The sequence below is a fragment of the Mycteria americana genome, chromosome 3, assembly GCF_035582795.1.
Source record: "Mycteria americana isolate JAX WOST 10 ecotype Jacksonville Zoo and Gardens chromosome 3, USCA_MyAme_1.0, whole genome shotgun sequence".
Taxonomy (NCBI): domain Eukaryota; kingdom Metazoa; phylum Chordata; class Aves; order Ciconiiformes; family Ciconiidae; genus Mycteria; species Mycteria americana.
The window spans coordinates 76818912-76832974 of record NC_134367.1 but is presented as its reverse complement, the minus strand read 5'-3'; the positions used below and the strand labels follow the sequence as shown (position 1 = coordinate 76832974).

Below are 14063 nucleotides of genomic sequence, written 5' to 3'. Positions count from 1 at the left end.
TTCAGAATTTCATTTTAATGTGGAACTCCCAAATAGAGATGCTTTCAAAATATCCTTAGCTGAATCATTGTAATGCTAAGATATGAAATATTTAGCTAACGCTTCATGAAAATCAGGCTTGGTGTAATGTATTTCTTACAATATTATTGTGGAATTGAAAAACTATGCAATGTACATATTAAGTTGTAACAGAAAGACATAATACTGACAAAAATATGGAATTGCGTATGTCTCCTGACTTACTGTATGAAGGAAGTAGCAAGCTCCTTTTTTGTTTGAACCTTCAGTGAAAGGTGAGTTGTCAGGCAAAACATATATATTATATTGGACTCCCCAGTTACATGACCTGAATCAGTTCTTGCTCATAAACATTTTGTGTTTATACACTAAATATTGCAAATATCACTTTCAGAATTGTTCCTTCACTATTTCAGCAAAATTTCCTTACTGCTTTTAGAACAGTAGAAAACAGAAGGTGAGGTATTTGAAATGGTGTCCTACAGGCAGGGGTTAAAATGAGAAACACGCAGCATTTCTATGTAAACTTTTCTCTACTTGAAAGAGGGGGAAAATTAATCAAAATGCTAAATAGTAAATGCTGACCACAAAAATCATGAATTATTTCACTGCATTTTAGTGAAAGAAAAAGCTACTGAGGAGGTTCATCATACATAACATCCTTCAATGAGTCCTGAGTCACAGTATGAAATGTGGAACATCTATTATTAGACCATTGATTTTTTTTTCCATCAGATAAATTTAAAAAGTTAAATAAAACATGGCTGTACAAAAAAAATGGTACACCTAGCTTGATTTCTAAAGTATCTGAAACAATTGGAAAAGAAATTGAGGCTCAGGGGTTTAGTAGCTGGTATATTCACAATGTCAAGCACAGGACATTCAACCCACAGATGCCTAATTAAAGGAGCAAGAAAAATAACTATAACTGGGAAATGTCCTGTAAAATTAATCTCTATGTTATAAATAAAGATGCACCGGAGGAAATCTGAGAATAGGTCTTAACTTTCTGTCTAATGAGAAATAGATGTGAACCATAGAGAGAGAATTTTAGCTTCCTATTTTGGGCAGCAATAAAACAAAAAGATGTGACAGGCTGCTTTTGTTTATGAGGTTAAGCTGACAGTCATTTGCAGCTGTGTTGCCACTTACGGGAGAAGGCATGTTCTTTATTCCACTCGTGGAGAAGTTATACAAGAATGACCTGTATTAGATTAGATTTTCTGCTTTAGAGCAGCGTAAATTCATTATTCACCAGCTACCTGATTTAATTCATGCTGATATGAACGGCCCCAACATGCAGAGTGAGAACCTTGATGTGCAGTGTCACCAAACCAGAGCTCTCTGATTTTATTTAGTGAAAGTCTCTTTCATCTTGTATCAGACACAATACCCTGTGTATATCACTTTGATTTTAGCTAGTTGCTTTCATCACAAAGCAGCTCTTTTTTTTACAACAGAATTCCCTAGGCACACCAGACAAATTGGCACACAAAGCTGCTTCATGTGAGTTTAACGGGATCAGTGTGGTTCTGACACCACTATTTTTCCAGTGTGTGAAACATATTCCCATTGATGGATATCTTTCCTGTTCACATGTATCACCATTTTTTTAGTGTATTGATTAGCCAAAATCTTTCTCTAGACTAGAGCACTGGTCCCATAGCTATGTGCACCTCTCTTTCCGAGATTTGGATTCTTAAGTGACTCAAATAATGGATTTTTTTTCAAAGGTCCTCTAGCCTATCTAGTGCCCTAGACTTCTGCTATTTTTTCCCCCACAACTGAAGTAAAAGACACCACGAAACACAACAGGAGGTTAATTCATGTGAACATGTTCATAAAACAGCCCAGAAGAAGTTGAGAAAACAAAAGACATTTAAGTTGGACTGTCACCATCTCGTGTAGATCAGGTTTCAACAGATGAGGTTGCTTTTGCTTGGAGCTCTAGCCCTAAACAATTAGTGGGCTATGTTATGGTGGGTTGAACATTGGTTTGTGTACAAGGAATTATTCTTTGTCTTCCTTTCAAACCCTTTCAAATATCCATAGTTGTTCCCACAGTCATGCTGGAAAATGAGTAATACTTTCTGTTTTGAGACATCTAAGCCTTTTTAAAATGCTATATTTCACATAAAGTCATAATTTTATATATTTCTATTTATTTTTTTAAAAAAAATTCTTTTTCCAAGGAAAATTAACTTAAAACCAAGCATTTCTGATCAAAAGGAAAGGTATTTCTGAATTAAAGGAAGCTGCACTAGGATATATTTCTTATGCGTGACCAGCTTTTTTGCTTATCAGAAAGGAATTAAGCACCAACAGCAAACAAGCAGGAGTCCAGAAATTACATTCACTAAAGCTAAGCACAACATAATGTTAACAGCTTCATATTCTATTCTGAATCAAGGGTCTTCAGTTTTCAGATGTTGTCTATGCTAGGCAAAATAAGCATGATCATAAAAGAAGTGTGCTCACATAAAACAGTATATAATGCAGTGGATGTTGGAATTTAACATTATATATCTAATGCTTCCAGTATTTTGAACAAGAAGTTTTGCCATAAATGTTTTTAATCTGGATGGTACTGCTTAGCTGCTGACTGTGAACACATACTTCGTTTACTTTATGTAGTTCTACCAACAAGTCGATGTGTGCCCTATTACCTGAATGAGGTGCTGCTTTAAGAAGGACACTTTATTTCTATTTCAGGATGCTTTCTGTCTCTGTAGGACTTCTTCCAGTACTGCCTGATATTGATTAACTGCATAAAAAGCTTTCCATGCACATGCTGTATGGTGCCTGTTCTTGTATTGCTGTATGGTGCTCAGCAGTCTCTGGTCTCTTTATCCCTGTTAGTTTTTCCAAGGGACTCAGCATAGAAACAGAACAGAAGTAAATCTGTGTCCTTCAGTGTGACCCAGTGATAACAAGACAGACTTTTTCCCCTATCTCACTAAGGGAATATTGCAGAGGGGATGTTGAAAAATGCTTGCAACAGCTCTTACTGTAGCTTCCTGTTATTTATGGGTATTCATTCCTGGTCATAATGTGCAGCACAGTTGAGAATCAAAACAATTATTCATAAAGTGGCATGGATGGAATCTAGTAGCTTTTCACTAGTGCTGGGACAAATATTTTGTAATAATTGGGGAACTAGAGCATATTGTGTGGGGTCAGCATCACAAGTGATCAAAGTCTCCTGTCCTCAGCAAACTGGCGTGTGATGCACACCTGGAGCATCTCTGAACTTCCTATCCAAGACCGGGAAGGCCAAACACAGTGAGAGCCGCTTCTGCTTGATAGACCTGCTCTATTAGCTAGGCCATTGTCAAGAAGGTTAGGCTTGCTACTTTAGGATGAAAGAAGGTGATTTGAAAAGGCACTGGTATTGGAGAACTGCCATACACCTTTCCTTTATTGTTTGAGGAAAAAATGCAGATAAATATATGTGTGCTTGCAGTCATTGTATGTGGAGCACTAAATAAAGCACATGAACACTGGAGGCTCATAGATCAGTATGGTATGATTTCTTTACTGAATCGGAGGGACTCCATCACTGTACCATTTCTCTGCATTTGCTTCCTGCAGCAGGAAGTTTTTAACTTAGCATTCAGCAAGACTGAGCATAGGAGGGATGCTTCAGCTCTAGTGGGCTGAAAATATCATGCTGCTGCATCTATTTCATGCTAGAATTTCTGCAATGGAAAATATTAATGTAATAATTCACTCTGCTGTTTTCAGCAATTTGTTCTTTCTTAGTGAATTGCATGTGTGCGGTTTGAAGTTGTTTACTTTAGTTATTCCTAAGCTCTCCCAAGTTTGTATTTGTTTTCAGAACTAAGATCAAATATCTTCATACAAATCAAATTAGCAATTTGGCATGTGAAATTTTGCCTCAGTGTCATTTGCTATTAGGGCACAACAAAGACATGAAGATGGGGGAAAAGTATGTTTCCAAGTACTGAACCACACAGTTTGGATTTGGACTATTTGGGAAAAACAGAGCCACTGTGAAGCTCTTCTGGGTTGACTACAAAAATTAAAAATACATCTGGTCTTCTCATGTAGCTATTATTCTGAAAAGAATAGCAATGTTTTGTCACTGCTATAGTGATTTTCATCTTGAATTATCTTTAACAATGTTAAGTAATTAATTCCCATTACAACCAGATTAAATTAATATCATCTTCTTTCTGTCACTGGGCAAAGTGAAGCCCAGGTCTAGCATTCCCCACTCTCCCCATCTTGTGTTCAGGCCTCTCCAAGTTAGCTCAGATTGCTTGCTAAAGTCATCTTTCCTTAAAGATCAAGGTGTTGCAAGATCAATACCAGCTTATGTTCTTTGCTATTAGCCTGAGCAGCTTTTTCTATTTCCCAGAACTTACGAATGTACTGTTGAATAGAGGTCATCCTTTTGCCGAATTGCTGAGTAATCCAGCAGGGTGCAGGGCCGAGTGTCCTCTCCAGAAGCAGAGAGCTAAAAGTAAAAGTCACTTCTAGGATACAGCTGAGAAGACTTTGTTCACTTTTCTCGCCTCTACATCAAAAATACTGGCAAATTGGAGAAAAATACTGTGAGGAGCAACAAAAGGGATTAAAGGGCTGAGGATACTGATGTAGGTAGTAAAATAAAAGAAATAATACAATAAACATATTTTTGAGGTTACCTGATTAAAAAAGCCTGGGGGTTTTTTTAAGATGCATGTTGCAATGGCCACCAGATGAGCTGGAAATTAATTTCTGCAGATGTTGCTCTTTGTTATTCCATTTTAATTCAGGTGACTTCAGCCAAGAAATAAAATCTAGATCTTACTCACTGACACTGCAACAACTCACAGGTTTTATCAGTAGTAGCTGAGCAGAAATCAAGAGGACTTATGCTTGTGTTGCATGTTTGGGCATGTTGCATGCATGTTGCATGCATGTTGCATGTTGGGCCAATTTCCTTTTTCTGTCTTACTAGAAATAAATATGTAAACAAATCCATGTAAATAAATTTTAAAAGTCTATCCACATAACAGCCTACAAGTATTATTTAGAAGGTATACACAAAGAAGTTATGGGAATTTTTATAAATTATATAATTTAGTTGAAGATCATAATTTTCCCACATGCTTGAAAAAACCCACATTACAAATGGAAAGAGCAGATCTTCAAGGCTGGAAACTACATACATTGTTTACAGGTACTATTCACATAGTTGCCAACCTTGTGTGATAGAAATGACCCAAGGCACTGCCATCTCTTTTGTCCTTGTACTATCATTTTAGGTAGGAAATTGCCAAGTAGGACACTTGTGTAGATTATGTAATTTTGTCCCAGTCATAAATAGGACAAACACAGCAGTCCCTTTTAAAACACTCTTCATGATGACTTTTTCCATCTGTGTCATTCTATCTGGGGGACTACTTGCTTTCATTGTTCACTAGGTTGGGTTTTTTTTACTTTTTCTGCAAAATTTTTGTGTTTCTTCTTTGTGCTTCTTAAGGCCTCTTAAATTTATACAGATTTATGTGTGAATGAAATCTAGACCTCCAAAACAAAGGAGTACATTTTATTATGAAAAACAGTTTCCTTCCAGGGACCCCACCATTCTGCATTATCAAGTGTTGCATTGCCTTAGTGATTTTGTTTGTCTTGCAAGAAGGGCTTTAATCCCTGAAGCAGAATCAAACCTAAGGTGTCTAACATCTCATGCCTCAGCTGGGTTCATCTGACTCCTGCTTCGCCTTGCCTTTTGCTTTACCTGTCTTTGTGCATTTGCAGCACGGCTTGATGCCCCTTGTGTCCTCCTGCCAGGGCTTTGCCTGCCACTTGGGGCAGGGAGCAGTGGGGAGGGCATAGCCTGTGCTGCAGCTGGATGGAGGAAGGACCCCCAGGATGGCACACTCCAGCTGCTGCAGCTCCCCCCACCATCCCCCAGCCTGGGCTCTAACCCAATTCATGTGTTGTGCACATTGGGAGAAAATAAGTTTGCATTTTGAAGCAAAAATTCTGCCTCTCTTACAAAGTCCAGCCTACCTGGCCTTGCAGTCACTCCGGTCTGTTTCTCACGGGTAAATAGTTATCATTTCAGTGTAGACACCATGTCCCAGCGCAGACTTTCAGTATTGTACCCACAGGTGGTTTTTCTCTCTCTTTGCAGGGATACGTAGTTGATGAACACGCAGCCATGCAAGCTCGTTGGGAAGAGGCATCTAGAGAAACAATCAAGAGGACAACCAAGCCATGCCCCAGCTGCAATATTCCAGTAGAAAAAAATGGTAAATTTATTAGCTATCTCGTATTTAACTGTCTTTTAACATTCATTTTACAATATAAATGTATGAATGTGCATGTGTACATATGCGCCCTATTATTCCAAGAGAGGGAGAGCACACGGAACTTTAATCTTCCCTCTGTCGCTTTATCTAAATTATCTAAATCACTTAGTTCTAAAGCCACTAATTAAGCCTCACAAAATGCCCAGCTATTTTATAGACAGGGAAAATGAGGCATAGAGAGACACTGGATGTAGAGCTCATATGACTTCAGTCTGCTAGTTGTCTAGATTTTCCATTGTCAGTGGAAAAAATAGACATTTGTAGGGCAAAACTCATCTTACACTGAAACAGAACATGTGTCTAATGTAGGCCAGAAGAATTGCACCTAAAAGTGGGGTGTGGAGAATTAGTCCTGCGGTAGATATCTACACAGTCCATAGCTGAATTTAGATGAGGTAAATCTCAGCTCAGTGACATGCTCACAGTAGAAGAGCAAGTCAGAGGAAGAAACATGAGTCCTGACAAACTGGTTGCACTCATCAGTGCTTACCATGTAGGAAGAAAAGTAATCTACTGGCACTGGGGTGGTTAAAATGGGGAACAGGAACAGAAAATAGGCTATACCCTGTAGGTTCATGGTGTTCCAAGATTTAATTGTATTTATGTTAATTAATCAAAATATATTAAAATTATATAAAAATAAAAATATTATACAGATATTAAGTATAGAGGATGCTTCTCAGTTTTGTGGCATCACTTATTCAAATGGGACTCTGAAAATGCCAAATAAGACACTGTAAACTGCAAGGAGAGAACACTTCAAGCAGCGATACTACAGAAATATTACTGAGGAATAAATAGGACAAAATCCTGAAATCTGGGGTTTCATGAAAGAAAAGAAGGCAGTTGGCAGATGGAAAGTGGGAGACTTCTTCAAGCACAAGAAGCAGAAGGAAAGAAAGCATGAATTCAAGAGTGGGAAGGTGAGACAAGATTTGGCAAAGTGTAGAGAGCAAGGTGGGCAGCAGAAAAGAGATAACAGAGGGGTAGGTCAAAAAAATTACTTACAGACTCGTAAACAGGCTGGAAACCAGAAGTTTGAACTGGATTAGAAATAGACAAATAATAATCGTGACTATTCATACTTAACAGTTTGTGCATAGCCAAATTAAAAAAACTTCCGGTCAGGCTGGAAGCAGTGCTAGGACCTTTCATTTCTCTTAGACTCTGCTACAAAATCTTCACTGTTAAATTACAGGCAGTTGTCACTTGTCACAAACAGGATATCCCTATTTGACATCATGATAAAATTTACACAACTCCCACTAATATTTAGGGAAGTTGCTTGTAAAAATCCCCAATGTATCAAAAAGGAAATAAAAGCCTTTATACTTTTTATCCTTGAAAGAAAATATTTATTGAAAATGGATAATAAGCAGGAAAAGACCTTTCCTTGCTTATAGCCTGACCCGTATCAGAATAGTGCCTTGTAATGCAAAATGCCAAAGCCACAGCGACAGGCTAGAAATATTTCAACATACTGGAATCAGCTGATTGTGCTGCCATTCAGAGGGACCTTGACCGGCTGGGAAATGGGCTGAGAGAAACTTCATGAAGTTCAACAAAGGGAAATGCACTGGTACAGGTCGGGGGCCAACTGGATGGAAAGGACCTGAGTGTCCTGGTGGACTAAAAGTTGGACATGAGCCAGCAATGTGCCCTTGCACCAAAGAAGGTCAACAGCATCCTGGGCTGCATTAGGAAGAGCATCCCCAGCAGGCCAAGGGAGGTGATCCTGCCCCTCTGCTCAGCCCTGCTGAGACACATCTAGAGTGGTGGGTCCACTTCTGGGCTCCCCTGTACAACAGAGACATGGACTGGAGCGAGTCCAATGAAGGGCTACAGAGATGATAAAAGGACTGCATATATAAATACCTGATGAGGGGAGCAAAGAAGACAGAGCCAAACTCTTCTCAGTGGTGCCCACTGAAAGGACAGAAGGCAATGGGCACAAACTGAAACACAGGAAATTCCATTTAAACATAAGAAAATGCTTTTTACTGTGTGGGTGGTTGAAGACTGGAACAGGTTGCCCAGAAAGAGTCTCAATTCTAGGATACATTCAAAATCCAACTGGACACAACCCTGAGCACCCTACTTTAGTCGACCCTGCTTTGAGCTGTGGGGGGTTGCACTGGATGATCTCTAAAGGCACCTTCCCACCTCAGTGATTCTGTGATTCTGTGAATTAAGGCGTGAAGCTTAAAAAGTGCAGTGCTTGCTTTCTTCTCTGGTCATGGGTACTGCACGTGCCAGCTTCTAGGCTGATATTTGTAAACTGAAAGGAGCACTTCACTTCTACCTAAGTACAGCTGGTGTCAAGAGGCTGACAACTGTACACCAAAGTCTGCCAACGGTCCTCGTTTGGGAGGAGTACACTGACTACACACAAGAGAATAATTCTGCATTCCCTCCCAAATGCTTCTGTGGACATTGTCTTTTACAAGGGACAGTGACAATGCTGATAACTCTTCTATAATAGCCTATATGTCTCTATGTCAATAACTTTTCTATAATAGCTTGTATAGCTATAGGCATTGTAGAATACTTCTCTATGCCAATAACTTTTCTGTAATAGCCGAAGTGAAAGAGCGAAACACTTTCCCATAGCTCAATTCCCAGTCTGAGTAAGTTTAAACACACATCCACATCCCTCAGAGGACTGCTGTACTCACAAAGCTGTAGGCCACGTTGCTTGAGGCATTCTCCACTCTGACTGCTGATCTCAGCTGCCGTGTAGCAGAGAATAACATGATTTATGTAGTTTAGCAGGTAGAGCACATGTTTGACAGAGGGTGCCTATTGGGCTTTGGGTCCTGCGCCAGGACTGAGATGTATTTTACCCAGTGATGGCTTAATATGAATTGTAAGAGAGGATTGGATCTAAACCTTAAGTAAAGTGTAACATGGAGGCTGACCATTGGTATGCTTGCATTTAAATAAAATATAAAAATGCCTGGTGAATTGCATCTCTTACACAAAGATATAATCTGACAAACAGATCTTGCCATCACAGCTAGTTTTCTCTCTCTGTCACGTGAAGCAGACAGGCCTATTTTAACAAACCAGTTCTTGTGTATCCTGCTGTTTTTACCTTCTGAGAATCATTCTGGAGTGGCATTTATAGAAAAGGTGGTGTAAGGGTAGCAGGTCGTACAGTAGGGAACACACACTCCCTGTACCTCCTATCACCATCCGGAGTCAAACCAAGATGACATTTCAGCATTTCTTCATTCTGCATGCTTTTCTTTCAGTTTGAATTATACGAGAGATTTCTTTGCGTGGTAAGCAACATAATTTCCATTTGAAGTGTATTTCTGTAATGACCTTTGACAATATTAATGTTTTATATATTACAAAATAAACATTTGATCAAGGTTGTGAGCAGAGAGATTAAAGCTTCTCTCACAGTATGGGCAAGGAAGAAACCCAACACACAGAAACATTGATGCGATCAAAAGGCTGCTTCAGATACTAACAAGGTCAAATCAACTTAAATTGCTAATGTCATTTGGTATAATCAGCAGTCAGCCACCAGAGTCTGTGTCTCTTGATTTATTCTCTTTGCAAATTTCTCAGTTGTTGAATCCAAATTCAAAAAAGAATAGAATTTTGTTCAACTCCTGGCTCGCAGCTGGAGTAGGGTAGAGTATTCTTGAGCAGACACCTCCATGATTGCTTTGAGAGGCCACAGACTATCATCGCTTTTCCCTATCCCTAGTGTAGTCTCTTCCAGTTTCAGACAGGACTGCAGGTCCTACTCCTGCAGTCCCTCAAGTGAGACCAGTACATTCCACCCCAATAAGAGGGGGAATAGCAGGTTTTAGAAAGCCCAGGAGAAATATTCTTCATGTTTGTTCTTTTCTTTTATTAAATATTCTACTTGGTTAGTAAATGAACACCTAAGAAAGTTGATTTTAAAACTGCTAATTGTTGATTAACATCTCTTAAATGTTTGTCAAGTACCAAGGCCATTCTGTTGCTATTTTGCAGGTGGCTGCATGCATATGAAATGTCCTCGCCCTCAGTGCAGATTTGAGTGGTGCTGGAACTGTGGCCTGGAGTGGAACAGAACCTGCATGGGAGATCACTGGTTTGACTAGTGGTGCTGAGGCCAGCCCACAGTGCTGCTAAAGTTTGCTTTCATCAGCACCAAATTCTGAACTCCTTGCTTAAACAAAACTCCCAGTGGTTTCAGGGACACGGAGTTCAGAAGTTGGCCCCGTTTGTTGGTTTTTGCTTTCTTGCGTATGTGATCATACCAAAATCACATTGAAGTTATGCCAAGGGTTTTTAATCCACTAAGTAAAAAGATTAATTGTTTTAATTGCTCATTGTGGTGCAAAGAGTGGTAAATTACACCTTTCTGAACTTGTGCAGCCTGTCAGCACGGAAAGCAGACAGAGTTACCACGAGGAACTTTGCTTCACATTTATAGTCAGGACTCTGTAACTCTTGCAAGAGAGAGTAGCCTGCATACGTGTGTGTGAGCGCGTGAGCATCAAGGGGGGTGGAGGATGTTCCCTGCATCAGCTGCTTTTTCTTTGACCACTCCTTTGCTCATTCAGCACAATTTTTTATTTTGAGGCAGTATTCCTTAACAGCTTTTTTGGCAGAGGGAAGACTGTGGCTCCTCAGTGTCTTCTCAGGGTTCCTTCCTAACAGGCTTTCTGTAGAGGTCTTGCTTTCAAACCAAATTTCATAGAAACATCCAGCTTTATGCCATATTTGTGTTTGTGTATTTGTAACGTACAACACAAAACCTGCCTACGTACACATTATAGACTTTGTTACCATTGGAAGATTAGCTAAGGATGCAGTTTCAGCTCTAACCGTGGCTACTGTTGCAGTGGTGACTGGATCCGACTAAGTGTTGTTCAAGCTAGACTCACGAAGCTTCATTTTTCTTGTGCTTACAGCAATACTTTGGGCATGGCAAAGGGAGGCAGGAGGAGACTTCTCAGGGGTTTTCTCTGTCATCATTCTCCTAAATAGAATTAGAATATGGGTATATTTCTGAAAATATATTCACAGCTCAAACAGTGTGGGGGAGAGGGACATCTTTCATTTTACAATGTTAACTCAGTAAGTAAAGCTTCCTAGCATTTTCAAGCCTGAACAATCTTACTGTTTGGTGTGCTTTACATTGCTGTCTTATTCTGAAATGAAATGGGTACTGTCCACATCCAACATGCCATGTAAGGATTTGCACAATTCAGTTTTGGAAAAAAATGCACAATAAATAAAGTGGTCAAAATTTTAAACTTTATTTCTTTTTTCATTTGAATACAAAGTAAGTGAGTACAAAGATGTTGGGTGGGTCATGCATTTCCTTCACTGATTCAAACTCCCAGCTGAGAGGCTAGCCCTTTGATTAAAACATACTATTAGCACAAAATAAATTCCAGGGTCATGGACTTCTTGTATCAAGTTTGAATTAATATTTTGTATGGCATGACTGTAGAGTCCTGAAAATAGGGGTGTGCCTTGTATCAGTCAGTGCAGAGCAAGAAGCACTGAGGTATAAAGAAATCCCAGGCTCACTAGAAAAATGCCCAGCTGCTAAAAGCAGTGGAGTATTCATATGTCTCAGCTGGAAGTGACATTAAAAGTCTGAGGAAACAAAGGGATGAAGGCATGAAGTACCACAAATGAGAGAGTGAACTGGTAGAATTAAGAAAACGAGAGAGAAAGGAAGAGGCAAAGAGAGGACAATGGCTATTTTCCTTTTTGGCACCAGTGAACTAAAAACGTATGCAGAAGTAGCTACATTGAAGCATAGGGGTGCAATAGAATGCTGCAATGTAGGTCATTTAGGTATATTATCTTAATGGGGATATTTTACTGTGAGCTCTGATTACTTCACGATTTGATTTCCTCTACCTGGGTCTATTTTATAATTTATATGGCTTGTTGCCAACAGGCTAGGGAAAAAAAAATCACATTGCTTAATTTTACTTTAATAGTGTGTTACATGGGAGCTCATCACTATATTTCATATCCACAAAAATTTGGAATAAAAGAAGTCTGAATCCCTTTCCCATTTTTTCCAGTGTCTTTCTTATAGAGGAAGAAAAACTTGTTCCCTGTAAGGCAGTTTCACTGAGTTAGAGCCTGCCCTAACAAGTTAATGTTTTAATTGTCACGTAGAAACATGTAATTTATGCCCCTGGATCAAGGTCCATTGAAGTCAATGGAGTCTAGATCAGCTCCTGTATTTCCTTCTGGCCTGGGCAGGGCATGGCAAGCATGAGTCATAAGGCTAGACTAGAACAATCTCTTTCTTGGGAAGAACTTGTCGGAGGATGGGATTATGAGCATTCATCTAAGGCATAAGCCAGGGCAGGAAAGGAGAATAAAGAAAGGAGTTCCAGCACTGACTCAAGATTATTCACTTTCAGAAACTGACTTTATAGGCCCTTGTCACATAGGGTTTCTTCACACAGTCCAGATTTACGCCCTGCAAAAAAAAAAAGCGGATCCTGCAGATTTTATATAGAACATGTCCCAGTCTCTGTATTAATACATATAAATCTGTATCTGTACACGCACATACACAAAGTTGGAGATGGTACAGGCTGTAAAACTAATTCCTGTTTACAGTAAGAATAATTCTCATAGTTTCCACAATTTGAAATGTATGAAAAATCAGGATTAATGCTCTGCTGACACTGTAAGAATGCTAGAATTCCTATAGAGATGTGTGAATTGGACCTAAAATTTCCTACACTGATAATTTTTTTTCATGGAAAATGCCTTTTTAAAAAAATCTAAAACTTAAAAAAAAAATCCAATTGATATTGTAATTTGAAACAAAACAAAACAGAACAAACCAAGTCTTCAGTGTCTATTCAGACTGTTCATTCCATTCTGATATTTCAGCTCTGAACTATCAGAGTGGAATTCATCTCACCCAACTTAACTATCTAGTCGGCTCGGTAGCCTCGGAGGCTCATGCAGAGACCTGTTGTGCCTGTGTATGGGCGGCCCGCTGAGTTTTAAGTACAATTGGCCACGGCTAGAGGCATGATGGCAACATCCCTGTCAGAGACAGGGTGCAGCTCCTGACAGGACGAGCAGGACTGCAGAGCTCCCACACACTCTTGGCTCTGTCGTTGGCATGGAGAGGGGAGTCTTCCTCTTTTTAAAACTTATGAACTGGCATTGCTTGCTAGCATCCATGAAGCCAGAAGCCATCCTTGGCAAACGTTTCCTCTGGTTCAGCACGCGCGTCCCTGGAAGTAGTCCTGGGCAACCGTGGGGGTAATGAAGAGAAACAAGACTCAAGCACGAAACAAGAGGGAAACCAGCCTGAGGGCATAAGCAGATGCAAAGGTTTCAAGAGCTTGTGGGTTTATGTTCTCCGCTAGCGTTACACTCTGGAAACACTAATATTTAACTATATGTGCTGTATATTCAAAGAAGATGATTTATTATGGTGATATAAAGCAAAAAAGAAGTCTGTATCTTTTTACATCTAGGTTTGCCTTTGTTAATTGAATTCTCTTTACCTCGAACCTTCTTCGTCTTTCAGATTAAAACAATTACAGACTTATTCTTCGTACTGCAATCTGGGCTCCTTTTAGTGTGTGTTAAATGGATTAAGTACAGGATGTATGCTGAAGTATTCAATAATCATTATCTTTATAATAATTCAGCTCTATAACAACAAAGAAAATCTCTAATATTTAATTCCAGCTGGCAGTGAAATCTGAATAC

The 14063-nt window shown here is 39.4% G+C and overlaps 1 protein-coding gene across 2 annotated transcripts in view; it reads left to right on the top strand.

Moving 5' to 3' along the window:
• The window catches only part of PRKN (parkin RBR E3 ubiquitin protein ligase), an 802017-nt gene extending 790426 nt beyond the window's left edge, over positions 1–11591 (top strand). For both annotated transcript variants that reach the window (XM_075499098.1, XM_075499097.1), the window contains 2 exons: positions 6167–6284; positions 10338–11591. In XM_075499098.1, the coding sequence (XP_075355213.1) occupies positions 6167–6284; positions 10338–10447 (228 nt within the window). In that variant the 3' untranslated portion in view covers positions 10448–11591. The remainder of the gene's footprint in view (positions 1–6166; positions 6285–10337) is intronic.
• Positions 11592–14063: the final 2472 nt, after the last annotated feature.